Raw genomic sequence first — 24,817 nt, 5'->3', positions numbered from 1 at the left:
AAATAATAATTTAAATTCGATGATCTTTTTAAGACTTAAAAGACATTTTTGTTATCTTAAAAGACAGTTTTCACACTATAGTTTCTGAGAGCATAAACTGTGAACATACATCAAAACATTCTGTCACGGCCAAACAGGACAATCAAATGAATGTAAATGAATATTAATCTTACTCCATAAAATAATCCCTATACCATTCTGTGCCATAAGGTTTTCTGCAGTCATTTGAAAAATGTAAGTGCAGACTGAAATTAAATTCAGTTATTACTAAAATATGCACAAATTGTAAAAAAAAAAAAAAAAAAAAAAAAAAAAAAAACAGGCATACGGAACTGGACACGCCTCTTCTCGAGTCTCATCCAATCAGTGTCGACTTCGTCAGACGGGCCTCCGTCATGTGACACAAATATAAATAAGTGATGCATTTGACTTCTGTTATTTTCACTTTTTGATTTAGTTTTATCATCACTATTGTGTGGATGGTGAAGTTTCTCTAAATATGCCATGTGATTGAAATATAATTAATTTAGGATCATAAATTAAGATTTAAAAAAAAGTTGAAAAATAGTCAAAATTGATTTCATGTTGATTTAAAGCACTTAGAAGCAGCGAGACAGATATTCAGCTTCAGTGTGTATATGGTCTATAAAATTACAAACACTTTCACCTCACAAATAATCAATACGTTTTATGAATTAACTATTAGTTTTTAAACAAATTTAAACAATTAAAAAATATATTTTTATTTAATAAATGTTGCTGATCGCTGAACTTGTATATATTGGTGTGCTGAAGAATCAGATCCTTCAACTCTTTAACAAAGTTAAATTGAATGAAATGTAAATGAATCCATATCAGTCTCTGATAAAGACACGTGTGTAAAAGTCATCAGACGGTATTTTTACAGTAGTTTATTAAACAGCTTCACCTGAGATTGTCAAATACAGCAGGATTAATATTTCATCTCCAGATAGTCAAAGATGCACAAACACTATTAAAGCTGTGACAGTTAAAAGCATGAAGTGAACACACTGAATTACATAGACAGCATTTCTGGGCATCATAGTCTCAAAACCTACAGTTAATACATATTATATATTCTATATTACATGATTTTCTACATGATCTGAGAGAAATGTCTTATGATATTCATAAGCATCATATTTCACCATATCCAGTACATAAACAAAACTCACACTCAAGACTCATTTATTTCTTAATATTGCACATTTAACATGTTGTCCAAAGAGGCTCATTTACAGTACGCATCTGACAGACACTTTTACAGCTTTACATTTGATCAACACATGTTGCCTGGGAATCAAACCTGTGATCTTGTGCTTGCTAATAATCATGATTAGCAAAATAACAGGAACACTATAAGGACATCTTAATCTAATTTAATCATGATGCAAAAAAATACAAATATGCTTTTCCACACTCATAACAACATGTTTTACACAGACTCAAAAACTAGAAAGAAAACGAGTGATCTGACAGTATTTAAAAACGTCATTTGAAAGGAAGGACTTTGATTCCAGCGGAGGATCATTACATAAAATCAGACTTTAACCGTAACTGCTAAACGTTTGTATAAAATTTCCCAGTGCTGAAAATATTATAACTCATGCACCGCATAATAATCTCACTTCCTTTTAGCCCGTCTCATTTGATCATCTTACATGGGTTTCTTGGTAGGATGAATGATAATATTTCCTGGTAACAGCTGAATGTAATGCCCAGAAATAGCATTTTAGTTTAGCATATTATCTAATTGCAATATGTAATACTAATTCTTGATTAGTTTTTCCCCACATTATGATTTACTACAAGGTAAAATAATGAAATAATAAATGACTTGGCTTTGCAATTTATAATACTTAGTTCTTAAAGGTGATGAGTTTGAGTTTTATGTTAAATCTGTTAATAATTCACTGTTAGTTTGGCTGACACTTGTCTGTGTTTAACTGGTTTGAACAAGCGTTTCAAATGTGTTTTCTGTTTCACTTTTGATCAGATCACAGAAAACAGAAGCTTTTAAACTTTCAGATGTTTCACTAAAACACCAATTCACAATTCACTGTCCATTTGACTGAAACTAAATTTCATGTAAAACATTATCATGTGATCTCGACCCTTTGAAATGTTTCAAGAGACTATTAAATGTGAATTGTGTCATAATTCTACTGAACATAAACAGGAACTGTCATATTGTTAATGAATCAGAGCTGACTCGGGTTAGAAAATGCTGATGGAAACAGAAAACAAACAGCCTTTTTGCAGAACTAAACTGGATAATGAGAATACAGTGTGTGCATTCAGAATGAACGAACATGAAAAACATTTCATTTATTGTCTGTAAACCTGTTCACGTCTCAGTGTCTGTGGATCCATCAGTATTGAGCTCATGATCGAATCTCATCAGCTGGACAGGCCATCTGTATCTGATCATCCACTGCGCCATAAGAGGAAGATTTTCTCACCTGACCTAAAGATACAGTATAATATAAATAACAATATTATAAATAACCTTACCTTGTAGTCTGTTGTCAAATGAAATCCAAATCATGAAAAAAATCACTGTTCACATATTTCTACTGTCATATACTTCAACTGTCCATATATTTCACAAAGTCTTTAAACAATGATATATAACCAAACCAAAGATTTAAAGCTTCAATGATCATGCAGAATATTTATAACTCACCATTTCTTCTTTTCCTCTTGAAGGAGAAGTAACTGATCGAAGTAAACGCAGTGAGAACTAGAAGTAGAACTGCAACTCCTGCTGTAACAATCCATATTTCACAGTCAATACAAGTTCTGTCTGCAGAGTGAACATAAAATAACAATAATTAGAAACAAACTAATATATTTTTAAATAAATGTTTTATATCAACATCACAAACTATTAGACTGAGTTGAGGCACTTTAATTGTTTGTGGCCGGCAACATTAATCCAAATCAGCATTATCATGTCCTCCTGTTACAACACTGTAACAAACTATTGTATTTTTTTTTTTTTTTAGTTTAAAAAGGTTTATTTGAACAATAAGACAAATTAAAAAACAACAATCAAACGATAAAAATTGATATGTACAACATAAAAAAAGAAGAAGAAAAAAAAGAAAAAAACTCACATGATAAAAGAAAAAATATGTCATTGTTCAAAAAGGAGTGGGAAGAAGCTAGCGCTTATTCAATCCCACCTCCTTGCCACACACAATTAACTACCTTGTATGATATTACAATATCTATGGATTAATAATTAATAGTAGTAATTAGTATAACAATAACAGTTACACCATTAATAGACTATCAATTTAATAATAATGTATTTAATAATAATGATATTAATAAACATCAATATCATAACAATTTCAATAACTAATCATTATCACTACCATTACCACAATAACTATAATTAGTATAATAACAATGATGACAACAATAATCAGTGAAAATCACAACCCCTCATTTTTGTATCTTTCAAAGACCATATTCTTATATGATGATTTAAAAGAATGTATATTAGGAGATTGCCTGTGTTCGTCCTTCATCCCATTCCACAGTTTTACCCCACATACAGACACACAAAAACTCTTCCTGGTGGTTCTGACCAGATGCATTTAAAAAATTTTGTCCCCCCGTAAATTATAACCCCCGTCTCTCTGGCTGAAAAGATTTTGGATGTTGAGTGGTAGTAAATTCTTGCTAACTTTAAACATGATCAGTACTGTGTAATATTGAACCAGGTCCTGAAGTTTAAATAATTTTGATTGTAAAAACAGAAAATTTGTACGATCCAAATACCCAGCTTTGTGTATGACACAGACAGCCCTTTTTTGCAATACTGACAGTGAGTATAGTGAATTTTTATAATTGTTTCCCCAGATCTCTATGCAATAGATGAAGTATGGAAGAACTAATGAGCAATACAAAATATGAAATGAATTGTAATCTAAAAATTGCTTTATTTTATTTATAATTCCAACGTTCTTGGCGACTTAGTTTTGTATGTGTCTGATATGGGGCTTCCAACTGAGTTTATTGTCTATTATCACACCCAATACCTTAATTTCCTTTACATTTTCAATTATTATATTATCAATTTTAATATATTCATTATCCTTATTTCTATAATTACCAAATGTTATTACCTTAGTTTTCTCTATATTCAGTGATAATTTATTACTATCCATCCATTTTTTAACTTTGTTTAATTCATTATTTATACAATTACTTTACTATACTCATTTCCAGAATAAAGTATATTAGTATCATCAGCAAATAATATTAACTTTAAATAATTTATTGTTAAATAATTTTGGACCCAAAATTGACCCCTGGGGGACCCCACAAGCAACCTCCATACACTCAGACTTATATTCACCCATTTCCACAAACTGTTTTCTCCCAGATAGATAACTGGTAATCCAGTCCAGTGCCACTCCCCTAACACCATACGGCTGCAGTTTATTAATTAGTATTGAATGATTTATTGTATCAAATGCTTTTTTTAAATCTATAAATACACCAACTGCATATTTTCCTTGATCTAATGCATTTATTATTTCCTCCTTTACTTCCATTAATGCGAGTGATGTTGTACTCTTTGCTCTCAATCCGTATTGACTTTTGATGTTTTGATGTTTATTGAGGGAGTTTTCCAGTCTGCTGTTAAAAAGTTTTTCCAGGATTTTTGAAAACTGTGAGAGGAGTGACACTGGTCTGTAGTTTGTATATAAGTGTTTGTTCCCTTGCTTGAATAATGGAATCACTTTTGCTGTTTTCATATTTTGTGGAAATGAGCTGGTTTGTAACGATAAATTACAAATATATGTTAATGGTTTTGAAATGCTGTCGATAACTCTTTTAACCAATGCCATATCAATATCATCACAGTCAGTAGAGAATTTATTATTACAATTTCTAACAATTGTCTTAACCTCCAACTCATCTACTGCCGAAAGAAAGATTGAGTGAGAGTTGTTCTTAATCAGTGTTCCAATCATGGTATCTCTTCCTTGATCTAAAATCCTTGCTGCCAACTCTGGTCCCACATTCACAAAAAAATGTATTCATTTAATTAACTACGTTGTTCATATCATAATTATTATCATGGTTATCAATAAAATATTCTGGATATATAATTTTCTTTGTTCCACCTTTACTTAGCTTGTTTAATATGTCTCAGATACCTCTTATACCATTCTTAATTTTAACGGTAAAAGACTGTAAAAATGCTAAAACAACCTGTTAATTGGTTAACAGAAAGTTTCCATTCTATATACGATGAATAACTGTGATAGATTTTACAGAAAAATACCGTTAAGTTTTTAACCATAGTTTTTTCTAATCAGTTGTGTACATTAGGGTTTTATGTTACATTTAATGTTGTTAAAATAATGTTTATTGCATGGAAAAGCTGCTTATGACGAGCTTTGATTCATCATGTGACTCATCTCCTCTGTGATTGGTGGTTGTCAGTGTATTACAATGATACAAAACAGATATTAGTACCTCAATAGGACGGTATTATATCAGATAATGAGATATGCTATTTTACTGTAAATTTAAGTTAAGTCTGTAAAACCTAAAATGTTGCTACCATGTTTTTTACAGTAAATTTCTGGCAACCACAGCTGCCGTTTTCCTTTACCATAAATTGACAGTGTGAGTGACTGAATTAATGGTGGATATTTACCCCAGTCTACTTCAATTGGTTCTGTCAGACTGCTGTGAGTGACCAGACAGTCGTAAGATCCTTCATGGTTTCTGTCGATCTTCACACTGATTCTCATCTGAAAGGTTTCATTAGTATTTGGTCTGATTCCAGAAGATGTTTGATTCTCAAGATTAATTCTGTACAATCTAATGTACATCTGAACATCTCTGGGGTAGAAACCAGTGGCCAGACAGCTCAGAACCAGTTTACTTTCATCATCTGGAGATTTCCACGCAGAGACAAAGACTTTTGGTTTACCTGAAGAAGGAAATAATAATGCATTAAATTCTCTTCCAATGACAGTAGTTATGTGGTGAACGCAGCATAAGCTCATTGTTTCGGTTCAGGAGGAACTGTAAAAGGTGTTTGTGGTGCTCAGTGACTGACATCTGTCTAATCATCTCATCCCTGTTTGGATTTCCATCCCTATTGAAGCCGGACGATGACATCAGAGTTTTTTCCATAGAGTATACAGTATATATACAGTATATACTATATATATATATATATATATATATATATATATATATATATATATATATATATATATATATATTAACTAAATTAATAACCTTTTTACAGCAAAAATGAAACATCACTGAACTTACTTGAGATGGACTGTGACGCTATTTTCTTCTAGAAACAAACTTTGTTGCATTATTTTCCTGTTATCTCTGTAAAGCAGCTTTGAAACTTTCTGTATTGTATAAAGCGCTTTATAAATAAATCTGACTTGACTGTGTTTTATGTTTGGATTATCTTCACTTGTACTTGACTTTTCACGACCCCCCCACCCTACCCAACACACACACACACACACACACACACACACACACACACACACACACACACACACACACACACACACAAAGTATATAATAAAGTGATCTGATCAGAACTTACTCTTATTTGGGTTGGTAAACTTTGAGATCAAGTCAGTGCAGTCCTTGAGGTGACGCTTCAGGACCTTGTTGCGTCCAGTTTGACTGTTCCATTCCTTTTTTATTTCTTTGGCTTTGGGGTTTTTATCAATCCACTGCATCGTGTCAGAATTAAAGGATATAAGATCTTCTCCATCAAATCCAAATTCATCAAACACAGTCAGATTCACTGATCCATCAGGAAGTTTCTCCAGTTCACAGCCAATTATTCTCTGAAGAACATGATCTACAATCACAGAACAACACTCATGAGAAACTCACAGTAAATATAATGTCTGATAATTAATAAGAGTAAAGCATGAATCTCACCAGGACACTGTGAGTCTGTGCAGTTTGACAGTTTGTACAACAGATATTTGTACCAGTCTCTAGAATCATCTGAATGTGGATCTGAAGACAAGTACTCAGTCAGAATATTTCTTATCCAGGCTTTAACTTCCTTACAGTAATGAGAGATCTTTCCATCATCACACAGACCCAGAGAACTGAAATTAAACGAGTGTCCTTTGGTCATGGACGTAATCATGTAGTGGAGATAGTGTCTCTCTGAGGAACATATAAAACACAAACAACAATAAAAACACTTTTTACTGGAGCAAAAATTCTTACCAATAGGGTGCCATAAATATATTGACTATACTGATTTAATTTAATTACAGCCTTTTGATAAGCTAAGTGTACTAAGCCATATAGCAATTTCAGTTCTAGTTCAATCAACAGATGCTTTGCCAAAGCAGTGTTGCAAAACACAATGGTAGAGACCTTTTATGTTATTATGAAAAGTTATTTTTCAGCACTGTGACATGACAGTTTTGGCCCAGTTCAGTCTCGGGAATCAATAATGTCAGACATCTAACAGATGATCCTGCACTCAGAATGAGCTCAGAGAGATTGTAGACATTAAAGAAGGCTCAAACATCTTTCTAGTTATGATATAGAGTCTCAGTCTACAATACATTATCACTGGTGTTTTAGGATGCCAAGCAATTATTAAAATAATATAATAATGATTTATATAATTATTCCTATGACTTAATATCCATATAGCCTATTGTAAAAGAAATGTAGCTTTCTATATAAATGAAAATGAACATTTTCAAGTATATTTTACATTACACTATAGAATAGGAAATTGACAATACGTTTGTCCTAATTTCTACACTTGCAAGAAATAAACTCTTGAGCTTTTATTGTGGAGAAAACACCAGATCATCATGCTGACAATGCCTATACGCTACTTAAAGTCTTGTGCTGTTTTATAAAGGCACAAAATCATATCACGGTTTTGATTTTAGTTTGTTGGCAAAATATAACGCTAGAGTAGAGGTCTTTATGTCAGGCTATAATAACAATATAATAATAATGACTTTATTCAGGACTCAAAATGGAAGGTCCATAGTACAAGTTTAAAAAAATGACAATAGTTACAACATAGCAATAAATATACAGTACATTGAAATAAATTAATAAAAGTTCAATAACTTTCACTTGTAATATACATAAAGGAGCGCCAATGTCTCCACAGTCTAGATGTATACCTGACAGAGCTAAAATCCTTATGGGCTAAAGCTTGTATAATTCTGTTTTCAGAGGCAGACATTCTACACATGAATTGAAAAATAAGATTTCTAATTAAGGCAGAACAGGTCGGCACACCAACATTAACAAACATTTGACTAGCACTACACCATTTTGGTTGTTTTAGAAGCAGTCTCATGCCATCATTATATGCTACATTCAGTCTCTGCATGTTCTTTTTGCTGTAAGACTGCCACAAGTGGGCAGTATAAAGTGGTGTACAGAATGCTTTGAATAAAGCTACCTTAAAGGTGAACTAAGTAACTTTTTTATCATAACCGAACAGCTTCGGAGTCATTGGAATGGTTATATGGCTGCTTTCGGGTTGAATGGTGGTCTTCTCGCACCCCTCGAGCGCCTGTGAGACGAAAAACCACCCTTGCAACTTTGGGCTTGCGGGCCGCCGCAGCATCAGGAAGTATCGCATGATATCAGGTCTCGCGATGTAACAAACTGCTTTACGGCACTGCACACATATACTAGCTGTCACGGATCGCACAAGGAAGAGGGCAAAGCGGATCCAAAGTGCAGTGATGAGTTTATTATATAGGGCAATCCAAAATCATAGTCAAAACAGGCAGGGTTGAAAGTCCAGACAGGCAATACAAAACAATAAACAGGCTACAGGCAAGAAACACGGGAACACAAGCGAGGTGACATAAAACAACGATCCACACAGAACATGAGACAAACAGGGCATTAAATACAAGAACAACGAGGGAACAACGAGAGACAGCTGGGTGATTAAAAATACCAACACCTGGGTGTAATCACGCAGACAGGGATAGTGGGACATGTAGTTCCTGTGAATGACACCGTGGGGAAAAGGAGGACATCTAGTGGATACCCGGGGAAACACAACCAGACACTGTGACATAACCCCCCCTCTACGGAGTGGCTCCCAGACACTCCAAGACAGGACACGGAACAAAACAAGAGTTCAGGAGGGAGGTGGCACGGTGGAGGATCAGGGGGAGGGACTGGGGGCCAGGTCCATGAAGGGAAACAGAAACAGGGGGTAACAGACTCAAAGGGGGCCAGGGTGACACAGACAGTCCAACGGCCGACCAGGGCGGAGACGACAGTTCATCGAGGGGCCTGGACAGAGGAGACGACCCCTCGGGCGGCCAGAGCGGAGACGACCCCTCGGGCGGCCAGGGCGGAGACGACCCCTCGGGCGGCCAGGGCGGAGACGACCCCTCGGGCGGCCAGGGCGGAGACGACCCCTCGGGCGGCCAGGGCGGAGACGACCCCTCGGGCGGCCAGGGCGGAGACGACCCCTCGGGCGGCCAGGGCGGAGACGACCCCTCAGGCGGTGTAACTGACACCAACGGCTCAGGCACTGGAACTGGCACCAGCGGCTCCGGCACTGGAACTGGCACCACCGACTCAGGCACTGGAACTGGCACCACCGACTCAGGCACTGGAACTGGCACCACCGACTCAGGCACTGGAACTGGCACCACCGACTCAGGCACTGGAACTGGCACCACCGGCTCAGGCACTGGAACTGGCACCACCGGCTCAGGCAATGGCACTGGCACCACTGGCTCAGGCAATGGCACTGGCACCACCGGCTCGGGCACTGGACCTGGCACCACCGGCTCGGGCACTGTAACTGGCACCACCGGCTCGGGAACTGGCACCACCGGTTCAGGAACTGGCACCACCGGCTCGGGCACTGGAACTAGCACCACCGGCTCGGGAACTGGCACCACCGGTTCAGGAACAGACACCACCGGTCCAAGTGTGTGTGTAGCCCACACACACCACATGGCTGTGGTCATAATGGCCAGTGTCGCGGTCACTGAGGGCTCAGAAACAGACACAGAAACAGACACAGGCTCAGGAACTGGAACAGACTCAGACACTGGCTCCGGCTCAGGAACTGGAACAGACACAGACACTGGCTCCGGTTCAGACACAGACACTGGCACCGGCTCAGGAACAGACACTGGCTCCGGCTCAGGAACAGACACTGGCTCCCGCTCAGGAACAGACACTGGCTCCCGCTCAGGAACAGACACTGGCTCCCGCTCAGGAACAGACACTGGCTCCCGCTCAGGAACAGACACTGGCTCCCGCTCAGGAACAGACACTGGCTCCCGCTCAGGAACAGACACTGGCTCCCGCTCAGGAACAGACACTGGCTCCGGCTCAGGAACAGACACTGGCTCCGGCTCAGGAACAGACACTGGCTCCGGCTCAGGAACAGACACTGGCTCCGGCTCAGGAACAGACACTGGCTCCGGCTCAGGAACAGACACTGGCTCCGGCTCAGGAACAGACACTGGCTCCGGCTCAGGAACAGACACTGGCTCCGGCTCAGGAACAGACACTGGCTCCGGCTCAGGAACAGACACTGGCTCCGGGGTGACAGCAGGCTGTACGGGCATGGTCTTGGACCCGTGGTCGAGGCCGAGAGGTTTCCTCCTCCTCCGCCGTCTCTGATGGCGAGTGGACGGCTCTGGACTGGGTGGAGCCCACGGCGGAGGGACCTCCGGATCAACGGGTGGCCAGAACGGGTGATGGGACTGAACTTCCTCCCGACCCCCTCCGCCTCCTCTGCGACCTCCACGAGTCCCGCGGAATTTAGCCAGTTTGGTCCCCTCGAAGGACTTGTCATGGCGGGGGGCGTGGTCCGACCCCTCGGGCGGCCAGGGCGGAGACGACCCCTCGGGCGGCCAGGGCGGAGACGACCCCTCGGGCGGCCAGGGCGGAGACGACCCCTCAGGCGGTGTAACTGACACCAACGGCTCAGGCACTGGAACTGGCACCAGCGGCTCCGGCACTGGAACTGGCACCACCGACTCAGGCACTGGAACTGGCACCACCGACTCAGGCACTGGAACTGGCACCACCGACTCAGGCACTGGAACTGGCACCACCGACTCAGGCACTGGAACTGGCACCACCGACTCAGGCACTGGAACTGGCACCACCGGCTCAGGCAATGGCACTGGCACCACTGGCTCAGGCAATGGCACTGGCACCACCGGCTCGGGCACTGGACCTGGCACCACCGGCTCGGGCACTGTAACTGGCACCACCGGCTCGGGAACTGGCACCACCGGTTCAGGAACTGGCACCACCGGCTCGGGCACTGGAACTAGCACCACCGGCTCGGGAACTGGCACCACCGGTTCAGGAACAGACACCACCGGTCCAAGTGTGTGTGTAGCCCACACACACCACATGGCTGTGGTCATAATGGCCAGTGTCGCGGTCACTGAGGGCTCAGAAACAGACACAGAAACAGACACAGGCTCAGGAACTGGAACAGACTCAGACACTGGCTCCGGCTCAGGAATTGGAACAGACACAGACACTGGCTCCGGCTCAGGAACTGGAACAGACACAGACACTGGCTCCGGTTCAGACACAGACACTGGCACCGGCTCAGGAACAGACACTGGCTCCGGCTCAGGAACAGACACTGGCTCCCGCTCAGGAACAGACACTGGCTCCCGCTCAGGAACAGACACTGGCTCCGGCTCAGGAACAGACACTGGCTCCGGCTCAGGAACAGACACTGGCTCCGGCTCAGGAACAGACACTGGCTCCGGCTCAGGAACAGACACTGGCTCCGGCTCAGGAACAGACACTGGCTCCGGCTCAGGAACAGACACTGGCTCCGGCTCAGGAACAGACACTGGCTCCGGCTCAGGAACAGACACTGGCTCCGGGGTGACAGCAGGCTGTACGGGCATGGTCTTGGACCCGTGGTCGAGGCCGAGAGGTTTCCTCCTCCTCCGCCGTCTCTGATGGCGAGTGGACGGCTCTGGACTGGGTGGAGCCCACGGCGGAGGGACCTCCGGATCAACGGGTGGCCAGAACGGGTGATGGGACTGAACTTCCTCCCGACCCCCTCCGCCTCCTCTGCGACCTCCACGAGTCCCGCGGAATTTAGCCAGTTTGGTCCCCTCGAAGGACTTGTCATGGCGGGGGGCGTGGTCCGACCCGAAGCTTGCTGTGGGCTGGGAATCAGGGGTTTTGATGAAAAATCTTACGTCCGTCCTCCGAGCCCACAGCGCAAAGCAGTCAAAAATGTTCATTCTGGGCTCTGGCTTACTGTCTGATGGTGCTGGCCATCTCCTCTCCTCTCCTCTGGCAGCGGGGAAATTGCGGCGGCCACTCATCCTGCTTGGATCCTAGTGGTGGTGGATCGTTCTGTCACGGATCGCACAAGGACGAGGGCAAAGCGGATCCAAAGTGCAGTGATGAGTTTATTATATAGGGCAATCCAAAATCATAGTCAAAACAGGCAGGGTTGAAAGTCCAGACAGGCAATACAAAACAATAAACAGGCTACAGGCAAGAAACACGGGAACACAAGCGAGGTGACATAAAACAACGATCCACACAGAACATGAGACAAACAGGGCATTAAATACAAGAACAACGAGGGAACAACGAGAGACAGCTGGGTGATTAAAAATACCAACACCTGGGTGTAATCACGCAGACAGGGATAGTGGGACATGTAGTTCCTGTGAATGACACCGTGGGGGAAAGGAGGACATCTAGTGGATACCCGGGGAAACACAACCAGACACTGTGACACTATCTAAAAATTTATATGCAAGCCTTCTGTGTATCATACATACCTCAGTGGACATGGCTCTGTGCATTTGCAGGGTTCTTTGAAAACAAATGCACATGACCAGCGGGAGAAGATGGGACGAGCCAACGAGTTTTAACGACAGTGTTGTCAAATATCTATTCCGAAGCTGTAGGGGGAGCTCTATAGAGAAACCCGCGAGCAAAAAGCGAGAAAACAGCGAAGAAGTCGGCAAAGCTGCATAATCAGGGGGGTAATTGAGCGCTTGATTTCCATACCACCTCCGGGAGCCGCCATTGGCTAACAAGCCTTCACCTGCTGTTAGCATCCCATTGACTCCCATTCATTTTGGCGTCACTTTGACAGCGAGTAACTTTACATCTGAGGCGTTTAAAGACTCCATTTGTCCATTGTTTATTTCTTAAGAAACACGACAATGTATGAAAGGCTCCATTACCTTGTATCTTACGTTATGGCTCCGTAGAAGCAGTTTTTGTAAAAGTAGGCTAACGATTGCGTCATAACCACGCGACTCTCTGGAAATTACTGTAGAAACAGGAAGAGAAGCTCGCAGTCAATCGGGGGGATGTGGAGGCATAATGTCCGATAAAGTCTAGGGAGAAGCCCAAAGAGAGTCATGACGTTGCGCCAGCACCTAGCTCATGGACAGCTCCTACTCACGCTCTCCGTCTCTGCAAGATTCGGAAGGGAATGGTTCAGATTTCGCTCGGCACAGCTACTAGAAAACTTACAACTGTCAGGCTGGCTGCTCACGTCACATCCACGTCGTCAAGCTCAGTTTTCAGTCTGCGTAGTACGCTCGGCAATCAGGAAATGAGGGCTTCTAATTTGCTTCACTTTTCTCCGTTGAAGTCTATGGGGTCGCTGTGTCCAGTTTATATACTGTCTATGTGCATAATGCAGCTTTAACATAAGCAGAACACAGGTCAAATTTATGTGCAAGCACATTAGCCTGTGCATCTTGCGACACTGTCTATTGATGTCCTTATCCGATAAATCATTTACAATATGATGGCCAAGATATTTAATCTCATCACACACTTTAAGGGCAGTACCAGATAAAAAGAAATCAGGGAATACTAATGTCCTGTCTTCTTTACTTCAAACAATTATGATATTGCTCTTACTTGCATTATATTTGATATCAAAATCTGCACCGTACTGAGAGCAAACCTTCAACAGTTGTTGATGATTACCAAATGATTACCAAATCATCTGCATACATAAGGTGATTAGTGAGAGTATTACCTATCATACATCCTGTATTACATTGATTTAATTGTTGTGACAAGTCATCCATATACACGTTAAAAAGAAAAGGTGACAAAATAGCACCCTGACGAACTCCGTTACCAACAGTAAATGGTTCTGATACAGAATCCCCCATTTCACCTGCATAGACTGGTGTGAGTACCAGAAGACTAGAATTCTTATATTTACTTTTGGTATTCCTATATGTTGCAATTTAAGAAACATTTTTTCATGGTTTACACGCTCAAATGCCTTAGAGGCATCTATAAAACACATAAAAGTTGTGGGAATTCTGGCTAAAATTTCCTTTAAGGCAAATATACACATACTGTATTTGTACCGTGTTGACGTTTAAAGCCAAATTGGTTGTCAGTCGTAAGAATATACTGTTCCAACCTGTTTGCATATTTTAGATGTTCAGCGGTTATTTTTATCGGTCCCACACACTTTACTGTCATCTAATCCCAATACTGCAGATTGTACAACACTATCTCACGACCAATTCGTACGAATTCGTACAAATGATAGAAAGGTGGCTAATTTGTACGAATTTGTACGACCTCACTCGTACAAATTTGTACAATTTTTCTAAACCCACGTGATGGGTAAGTTTAGGGGCGGGATCAGGGGTAGGTCATTCGTATGAATTCATACGAATTGGGCAATTTGTAAAATATGTACGATTTTGCAAAAATCTTACTAATTCGTACGAGTGAGGTCATATGAATTCGTACGAAATTATCCACCTCATAGAATTTGTACATTTCCCCTGAGATCAGGTTGGATTGTACCTCTTCTGAATTAATAACCACTTTTTCAGCATTGTCAATATTTTCCACCTCAAAAGTATTCCTCCCAATACAGTTAAACAGCTCATGATAATGTTGCCGCCACAAAATGTAAAGACATTTTAATACTGTTCATGGCTCTAACCTCTTTCCAAAAGTCATTATAACTTCTATTATGCATCTTACATGCCAAAGAGTCAGACCTCATCAAGTTCTCATTCTTTTTTATAAATCTTAGTGCATATTTAAAATTTGCATTTGCCCATTTCTTCTCTTCAAATAAAGGGCCCTGTCTTACCAGACTCTATATGTCTTTAAATGCACACTAAGCTTTGGCATGAAGATCTGCTACATGTTCGTCCCAACCAGGCTTGATGCTATATGCCATTCACTGAGGTCTATAAAAATGCCTACTGGCAATATTAAGTGTTACATCTCATGTGTTGGGAAAAGAGAGAAGAGCGAGTTCAGCAGAAGGCGGATTCGAACTCGGGTCGAACGCCTCAAAAGCTACTTTCCAGCACATCACGCCCTCTGACCTATGAACTTTTGCCAAAAAGACAGGCACTTATTGCAAATATATGCTACGTTATCAGAAATGTAAAAAAAATAAGGATTTTTTTTTTCCACTCACTTGGTCCAGAGCCCGTCTTACGGAGAGCCTTGGCACTTCCTATTAGCCCCATTGTATCGATCTTGGTTGCAGTTCCATTAGAATTCCACTGGAGGTGATCGTGGGCGAGTGCAGACTGAATGGGAGTCTATGGGGCTAGACGGCTAAATTTGTCTCTTTCACCCGATTGCCGTTGAGAAATCTCAGATTTTATTGTAGGTTTTGCAAGTTCAACATGGGTTATAGGTCGAAAGTTGAATGAACAAGTACTTATTTCTTTTCGATTTCTTACAGGTTGAGTTGTTGTTGCCCATAACACGCTAGCATTCTGCTATTGACGTCAGGATTCTGACGTCATTGACATTTTAAAAGACTTTTTAAACCAAATAAGTGACTCTAAAAAATCTAACACCCAGCAATGTGTAATTTCTTTGCATCTCCTTTCGAATACAACATTCAAATTACTAGACAAAAAATTATATCCTCAGAAAAGTGGATTTTGAGGGTTTTCCCTGAGGGTCATTCTGCACTCGCCTGCGAGCGCCCCCGCATGGACAGAGACGTGTGTTACTGCAGCCAGTCCAGAAACCGGAAGTAAGCAGAGAGTGCCAATTCTCTTCCTATTAGACATTCTCTGCTTGGGCCCAATAATGGCAATTGGATAATCCGGCCCTGGGTGCCCCCCTATTGGCTGATGCCCCAGGGAACTCGCCCAATACTGTCTATGGATAATCCAGCCCTGGCAACCAGCACAAAGAAAATACTTGACCTCTCACGAAACCCAAATGTGCTGAAAACACTTTCAGCGTGTCTCATTACAAATCTGTGAAAGCTTGTTTCCACCACAAAATAAAAAAATAAATAAAAAATGTTTATATCTCGCAATTCTGACTTTATATCACACAATTCTGACTTTATATCTCACAATTCTGACTATAACACAATTCTGAGATTTCTGACTTTATATCACGCAATTCTGACTTTATATCTCGCAATTCTGACTTTATAACACACAATTCTGACTTTATAACACACAATTGCGACTTTATATCTCGCAATTCTGACTTTATTTCTCGCAAATGCGATTTTATATCTCGTTATTCTGACTTTACAACATGCAATTGCAAATTTATATCTCGCATTTCTGACTTTATAAAACAAAATTACGACTTTATATCTCTCAATTCTGAGAAATAAAGGCAGAATTGCGAGATGTAAACTTGCAATTGAGAGATAAAAAGTTGCAATTATCTTTTAAAATGTTTTATTCTTTGGCGGAAACAAGCTTCCATACAATTGTGCTGTTGACATCTGTCGATTTTTTTTTTTTTTTTAATTTAGGCTATGATTTTGTGAAAATGTGTAGGCCTATCTGGTGCCCGTTCCCAAAGGCACGCGAAACTGAAAGCACATGCAGAGATGGAGTTTTACTTCACTTATGTGGACAGAGTCGCTCAGGGGAAACACCTGATCATGAGCTGATTTCGTGAGAAAAGTGTGTGGAACAAATACTGACCCCTCATTAAAACACAAAAAGCCTGTTTGCGCTTTCGATTTTAGTTCGTTTTAACAGAGCAATGGCATAAAACATAATGTTAGAGACATGTTATGTTGTTATGAGAAATCTAAAATATGTTCAGTATATTAATAAATGAGAATAAATATATTAAATAATCAAAATCGAAAGGTTTAGTTTAAACATTTGTAGATAACTGCGTCTCTGCTGGGGATCAGAAGAAAAACAAATTAACTGTTCTTACCTTGAAGCGCATCACTCAGACTAGAGTGAGAAATTAGACAGACTATCGCTAACTCGACAAAGAACATGTTTTTAAACGAGAGCGCGTGAAACATGTTTGCCATTCATTCCAGCGCGCCCTCTATTGTGTTTCACTGATGACATCTGGAAGTGTCTCTGAATGTCGAGCGCTTTATTTCTGCAGAAAGATCTATATTGGTCGTGAAAGTTGGGCATAAAGCGGAGTGCATTAACACTATTGGCCAACAGATTAAAGGGAAGTGATAAATCCAACAGGCTTTGTAACTTGTAGGCTAGTCATGATATTAAAAATAGCCTACTACATTTGAACTTAATTTAATTAGCTTTTTATTGTCTTTTATCATTGCATTGATAACAAAAACGTGTTAAGCAGGCTTATGAATGCTATGTTTTAGGCTAAAATTGTGTTTTCCTCTACTTTCACTAAAAGTGCATGTAAACTAAAAACATCAATGTTTTGCCTGATCAGGACAAATAGATATGGCTGATCATAAAACATTTACCACAGAATTATGAACAGGTATCTTGCTGTTTGTAGATGAATTGCTGTTTAACCATCTTTAAGTGTCATTAAGCAGATCAGCAAACACACTATTTTATCCAATAACACGTGCTCACAAGTAATTTTTCCCTATTAATAAATAGGCCGTAATTAACCCTTTCACGCATAGTGGTCACTACAGTGGACAGCTATTAAAAAAGCATTTTCTTGAATTTGCACGGGTTTTTATGGCAAAGTTGCACATCAGCCTCTTCATTGGACCCTGGTGCATCATCCTATAAATTGCAACCAAGTGGCAAGCCGTTGTGTTTCGATTTTTTCCCCCTCCAAACCAAGATGGCCAAGGGTCAGTCAGACATGCCAAGTTGCTCCAGAATATCCACCGATTCCTTCTATCCTAGGAGACTCTTGTAGGTAAAAAAAATATATATATATTTATACCATGGGCTGTTTAAATACTCGATTCTGATTGGCTGGAAGTTCCAGTCAGTTTGATTACAGTTCGAAATTAATCCGCTGGTATATGCTTAAGCAATGAGGGGACTGCAGTAGCTGCTAGACTTTAAATAAGAGATCGACGCACACAGGTAGGCTAACGTTAACTCGCGCACGCATCTCTCTCTCTCTCTGTTCCTTCTCCTTCAGTTCTCTGTCTCTCTCTTTTAATAATGAATTTAAATAAATGTGAATTCATTCAAATAAAAGCAATCCGATGGCTCTACTTTATTTAAAGCGGACGGAGTGCAAGAACTGACGAGCCTTAACTTAAGAAATAACCGTAATTTTTACACGTCTGTTAAAAAATAACACTGTAAACATCAGTTACAGCTTTAACTTATTTTTAACTTGGCAAATAACCAAGGTATAAGCGCTTCGCGTCGAAGTCGGGTCGCGTCGGGTGGTTCTTCGCCTCTACGTCGTGCATTAAAATCCTTTAATGCATGGCTAGCCGTGGATTATCCCTTACATATTGCAGCATCAAGCAATATCTAATGAGTCATATCACAGTAACATTTTCCAAGTTTTGATTTTAGATTGAGAGAAAACTGCCCACATGCCCACTGTAGTGGACGTCATGCATCAACTGCTATATTTCAGCTACAATTCATAATTATAATGTGAATATTGTTTTTGAAATTTAAAACTTAAAAACTTAATATGCATTGACTTTTTCTACTGTAAATAAATGTATTTGTATTATTAGAATGTAATTTTCATTGACATCGAAAAAAGTCATGTGATTACGTAATGTATGACACTTGTAATGCATTACTTTACTTGTTAGATCAAAAAGTAATCTGATTTTGTAATGCATGTTACTTTTAATGCGTTTCTTTACTCATAACATCAAAAAGTAATCTGATTATGTAATGTGCGTTATTGTAATGCATTTCTTTACTCATAACATCAAAAAGTAATCTGATTACGTAATGCATGTTACTTGTAATGCGTTTCTTTACTCGTTACATCAAAAAGTAATCTGATTATGTAATGCACATTACTTGTAGTTAATTATTTGTTAGATCAAAAAGTATACTGATTAGGTAATGCATGTTACTTGTAACACATTACTTTACTTGTAACATCAAAAAAGTAATCTGAATAAGTTATGCATACTACTTGTAATGCGTTACCCCCAACACTGATCATTTCAGATGAGACTGAAAAAACGTATCGCTAGGTTTTCTCAGAGGAGGGCTATGATAGAAATGTGCATCTCCATCTTGAACAATATCAGAATTATCAGCTAATAAGGGTAAATCTCCATACTCTGGTGCACTGGAGGGAGCATCTGAGTGGTTTCCACAGTTGTACCTTGACAGGCTGTAGAAAATTCTGATGGAATCACGTCCTCATGTTCTGATATCAAAGATACGCGAAGTGCAACTTGTATGAAGTTGTATGAAGCCTTTGCAATATTTCACATTTATATTTTTTGTATATATTTTATAGTTTTCACATGATTTGATATAATTGCATTGATTAGTTTGTTAAATTCACATACTTTATCTGTTTGACTATTGTCTTATATTTAATATAGTATATCTTCAGTTTAAACTAACCGCATGCTGTCCACTCAAGTGGACATCTGAAGATCTCTTTGAAAAATTTGTAAAGAAATAAAATAAAAATCAATTCTTGTTTTTCATGCCCTAAGAGCAATAAAAACACATAGGTTTTTAAATCCTGACTGAGGTTTTCATAATTCATGCATGAAAGGGTTCAAATAAAGAACCCCCCACTGAATGACTGAATGACTGAATGAATGAATGACTGAATGAATGAATGACTAAACGAATGACTGACTGAATGAATGACTGAATGAATGGTTACGTCCTATGAGTGTTTAGGGTTCTTTTAACAGAACATAACATAGCCTATTTAAGATTTCAAAGAGCATTTGTCTGGGCCCTGCCACAGCACCACAACAACAAGATTCTTTTTAACTCTTTTATTCAAAGGCTCTTAACATAACTTACTCAGAAAGTAAAGCTTTAGGGAAGAAACAAAGGCTTCAGAAGGGGACAATGCCAAAATAATCTATCTGGTTTTTAAATTCTTAATAAGCCTCACAAAGAAAATACCAGAAGTCTACACTCACTCCCTACCTAGCCACAAAACTGGAGAAAAAGGGGGTTACAAAATAAAATGGTGCCCACCTCCCTACAGTTTCCAAGTAACAAAACAAAAGAAAGTGACAACAAACAATCAGGAGAATAACAGCTTTAGAAGGAAAAACAAATCAAAAGGTGGCTTTACAATTTAAAGGTTCTAGACTGGGGCGTCTCACAATGAAGCAACAGCATTCAACAATGAGCAGGCTACAGCACAGATCCACAACAAGGGAACAACAGCTCCAAACAACAGGACCGGGCAGGACACAGACCATGCTCTGGAGAAGAGTTCTCAACGAATCAGAGTTCTGCTGGATTTTCTGCTGCTTCCCTCCTGGATGGTAAGCAGGTGCAGCTGGAGACGCAATCAGCTACCTGCCAGAGGAAAGAGTGGGAGGAGCCAAAGGAGAGCAAGAGACACAACAAAACCAACAGAAAGAAAAACATACCACAGTATCATGTAGCTCACAAAAATATACGTCTTTGGACGTAACAGAATGAATGAATGAATTATTTCATTCATTCACGATGTATACATGGATTTCTCGGCGACGTCATCACTGCTTGCGCACGCAACCAAGAGGCAAAAGACCCGCGCTCTTCGTACCGGAGTAAAGGGTTCGGCTAGTATGTGTTGTTGCTAAGTCAAAATGCCAAGGAGTTGTAGCCAGTGCTGGGTGCCTGATGTTCAACATTACTATGGGGAAGCATGGTTTTGCCAAAAAAATGCCTTAAAATCATAAGGCTTGGCTTTAATGCCTTGCCTTTGACGAGCACATCCTCAACACGCAAAAAATCCGGTGCAGCATCAAAGTATTTGACAAGCTGCACATGACCATATTAGCACGTAGTATGCATCAAGGGATTTGTATGCTCTAATCATTTCTCTTGTAGCCTATACTTGGTGTCTGAATAAGATAAATATATCAGGCCATACAATTGCTGGCCACTTCTTGTCATCCACAATCCAAAGATCGTCATGTATTGCATAGATCCGGCAAGATCTCACCATTGCTGAGAGTAAGTTTTTTTTTAATATAAATTAGGCTAATCGCCACGTTCGGAGGTACTAAGGGTTCCCACATAATCCATCGTCAAATCTTTGATTTACAGTAAAGTAACGTTATAGGCTATGTGTCATGAAATGTTGCAGGTCGTAACGTAAACAAGGCTAACTTATATAAAAGCAAAGCTCTATAGATGCTGCACTCCTAACATTGGCTATTGCATTACTACATTGCTATAGTCTAACGTTAACATGATAATTCATGCATCACAGTATGTCCGGATTTTAATTCGTAAACAGTTGGACGTTTTACATAATGTTATATTAATATAATATAAACACAAACAAACAGATCCAACTCTGAAATTGCAGTTTATTATTGAGTCAGCAAGAAATTACAAACAATGCGAAATCTAAGTTACGTTAATTACAATGTTCTTTTACAGAACTCGGCATAACAGCTAGCGGTTTTCTGCCTCTTGGATGCGCGCGCATCCGGTATTGTTTGTATACAAGAAACCCGTGTATTAGCAGAAGAAAAAAAAAAAAAAACTTTATATTTACCATCTCTTCCGGGTGTAATGAGCGATTGCTGCCTCTCACTGGCTGAGGATGAAATCACACCTTCGTCTTCATTACGGCACTAGGAAAAACCTTAAAAAGATTTACGCATTTCAATTAATATTAAAAATACATCAAATTGAATTGTACAATCCATAACCAATTATTCAATTAAAACAGGCTACATAAGGATTGTTCGATTCAATTTAATGGAATTTTAATATTAAATTGAAATACAGGTCATGCATGTGGGAAAAGTGCAGCCGTAGAATAGCTTACTTAAATTTCTTGTCAATATTTCTGTAGGCATATATTTGATGAATCTGAGGAATCTGCTGCGGCTGTCCAACTTAATTCAAAGAAAGACAGGTAGGTGGCGCTTCACACTCTCTTTAGTGATATGCATAAACATGAACAAAATCATTTCATAGTAATTGCAAATCAAGATCTAAACACTGTAGCCTTCATATAATCTCTGATTATTATAAGAATACATTTGCTTTATGCTTATTATAATTTTTCTATGGGAAGTTGTTTTTCTGTTTCTCATCAGGTTTATATTATCCAGTATCATATCAGAATTAATTTATTGATCCTCTCAGGACCTACAGTTCTGGGACTGACAACATACATTCATTTTTGACTCTTCATGTGTAAAAAAAATTTGTATTGTTGTTCAAATACGAATATGAACTTGTCTTTTCATCATCCGAGGTTGTGAAAACATATTTATTTATTTATTAGATGTCCTTTTATGCATATAAATGCCCTAAATGACAATATTTATGGAATTTAGGATACATACTGCAAGTAGTTTATGGAATAAAATAACAATGTTCATTTTTACTCAAAAAAACATATAAAAGGTAAAAGCGGATAATTTTGCAGTGGTCTCTTAATATGCATTTCAATCTCCTATACCAAACATTAAACATAAGACTTTTTGTGTTTTGCACATTTTATTTAAAATAAAAATACAATTCAGACATGTAGGCTACATTAAAATAATTAAAATATTGTAATCTCCTAGAACAAACATCACAAATCACACTGTTATCAGCCTTTTTGTGTTTTGAGCATTTTATTTGAAATAAAAAAGATTCCATTCACACACGTATAGACACACTATAAACATGAAATATTTTTGAGCAGCTCATAAAATATTCAGCAGACACTTTTATCCAAAACAGCTTAAAGTCAAACCACCTTCGTTTATTTTGCACATTTAAAAATATAAAAGCAGCCTTACAGTGATAATTACAGTAACAGATTGTTTTGGCTTTGCAGCAGCTCTAGAATAAACATGAGGAATACAAGCAATTCATATTAAAGAGGCAATATATATGAAATACAAAACAGAAAGCGCTCAAACACTGTCTAATAATACAAGCCAAAACGATTTATCACTGTAAGAATGGAAACGGTGGCCTAATAAAAAATTCTGTGCAAAATTCAAAAGGGTTTGATACGTTTTCTGGATCTGAGGGACTCGATCACATGATCCACTCTGTGTTTCGTGTCTCTGAACAGGAGCTGCGGTGGTTTGCGTGACACTAATGTGAAACTAGACTTCATTCACCTCAATGGAAAGCTTATTTACACTGTCTGAATCGTTCCCTATAAACAGGGGTGGGGGTCCTAATTCTGTTAAACTGAATATACGAAGTAAACTGTTTGCTAAAATATCCACAATATCCACAACTTCACATTATTTAAAGGGATACTTCACAGCTGGACAGATTATATGTATTTAAATTGGGTCATTTATGTAGTAGAAATGTGAAATTATTTTAGAAGTTGAAGCTTTCTAGACTGAGAAAAGCCAGACAATGTATTTTTGGCTCATGTGGATGAAAGACAACAACTCCCAGAATGCACTTGCTTCGCTGCCCTACGAGGACACTCCTAAGTCACGCCTACCGGTTACAGAGGGCAGCATCGGAAGACATGATACAACTAGACTACTAGTACCCTGCGTCCCAATTCGCCTACTTATACTACGCCTTAAAAGTATGGACTCTTTTTGTGAAGAAAAAGTACATACTTTTGAGTGTGTAGCAAAACAGTAGGCAAGCTTTGGGACATAGTACTTCGTCATCTTAACGGACAGATCTGTCATGTGCATCCTGTCACCGTAAACTGCCCTGTCAATCATCTTGTCACAGTTAAAATCAGTTGCAGTTGTGGAAAAGACATAACGAGAAAGACTACATGTCCCCTATGTGACGTCACCCCATAACACATTTTCCCTCCACTTGTCAAATCACGGTGCTAATGCTGCGATAATCTATGGAGACAGATCGAGATGCCTGTGTGTTTTGTACCCAAATGTCACCATTCAAACCAAATGGGCTGTTCTTTCTTCAGATTCCCGTCTGAAAGCAGCGAAGAGTTGTAGTCCACAAAGTGCTCTCACACAAAGTCTAACCGTATCAAACTTCTACCCGCTAAATTGTAGCATTCTTCACACGAAAAATTATATTAAAAATTCACAGACAACATATGTTCACATTCATGGCAAAATTCAAACGGGACCAGAAAATAATTATTTTCTCACATTCACTTGCATTGACGATTTTTCAACCTAGAGGTCCAGCGGGGTTAGCGGATGGGCGGGACTTACCATCTCTATCTAAACCTCTCTACATAACCGGGGTTGTGGGCAATATTATCCGTTAGAGTGCGCATCGATCTGCACTTCGGATTCTGACTGGAAATAGTAGACCAATAGTAGAAAACATGCGGAACGAGCTCCTCCTACTGGCTGTAGTCTCTTGCATTTGGACAAGAAAGCCTCTGATGACGATAAATGACGATTTTTGCATCATCAGAGTTTTTTTTTTCCAGACACACAATACAGAAATGTCTCGTC

At 39.5% G+C, this 24,817-nt stretch overlaps 1 protein-coding gene across 1 annotated transcript; it reads right to left on the bottom strand.

The window, feature by feature from the left end:
• Positions 1-889: 889 nt before the first annotated feature.
• LOC308697522 (zinc-alpha-2-glycoprotein-like) lies at positions 890-17,402 on the bottom strand. The gene is made up of 6 exons (XM_081376839.1): positions 17,242-17,402; positions 6,979-7,215; positions 6,632-6,895; positions 5,708-5,986; positions 2,708-2,827; positions 890-2,488 (listed from the first exon to the last, which is right to left on the bottom strand). Exons 1-6 carry the CDS (start codon positions 17,342-17,344, stop codon positions 2,406-2,408), a joined length of 1,086 nt encoding a protein of 361 aa, XP_081232965.1. The 5' UTR covers positions 17,345-17,402; the 3' UTR covers positions 890-2,405.
• Positions 17,403-24,817: the final 7,415 nt, after the last annotated feature.

Source organism: Scardinius erythrophthalmus (genome assembly GCF_964197995.2).
Source record: "Scardinius erythrophthalmus genome assembly, chromosome: 10".
NCBI classification, from domain to species: domain Eukaryota; kingdom Metazoa; phylum Chordata; class Actinopteri; order Cypriniformes; family Leuciscidae; genus Scardinius; species Scardinius erythrophthalmus.
Note: the sequence above shows the minus strand (reverse complement) of the source record. Positions and strands in the feature narration are given on the sequence as shown.

Excerpts from the sequence above, each read along its gene's own strand:
- LOC308697522 (XM_081376839.1), bottom strand. The coding sequence starts at position 17,344 with ATGGCAAACATGTTTCACGCGCTCTCGTTTAAAAACATGTTCTTTGTC. Across the intron at positions 7,216-17,241 it reads TCTGAGTGATGCGCTTCAAG|AGAGACACTATCTCCACTAC; the intron begins GTAAGAACAGTT and ends TATGTTCCTCAG. Across the intron at positions 2,828-5,707 it reads ACCAATTGAAGTAGACTGGG|ACAGAACTTGTATTGACTGT; the intron begins GTAAATATCCAC and ends TTCACTCTGCAG.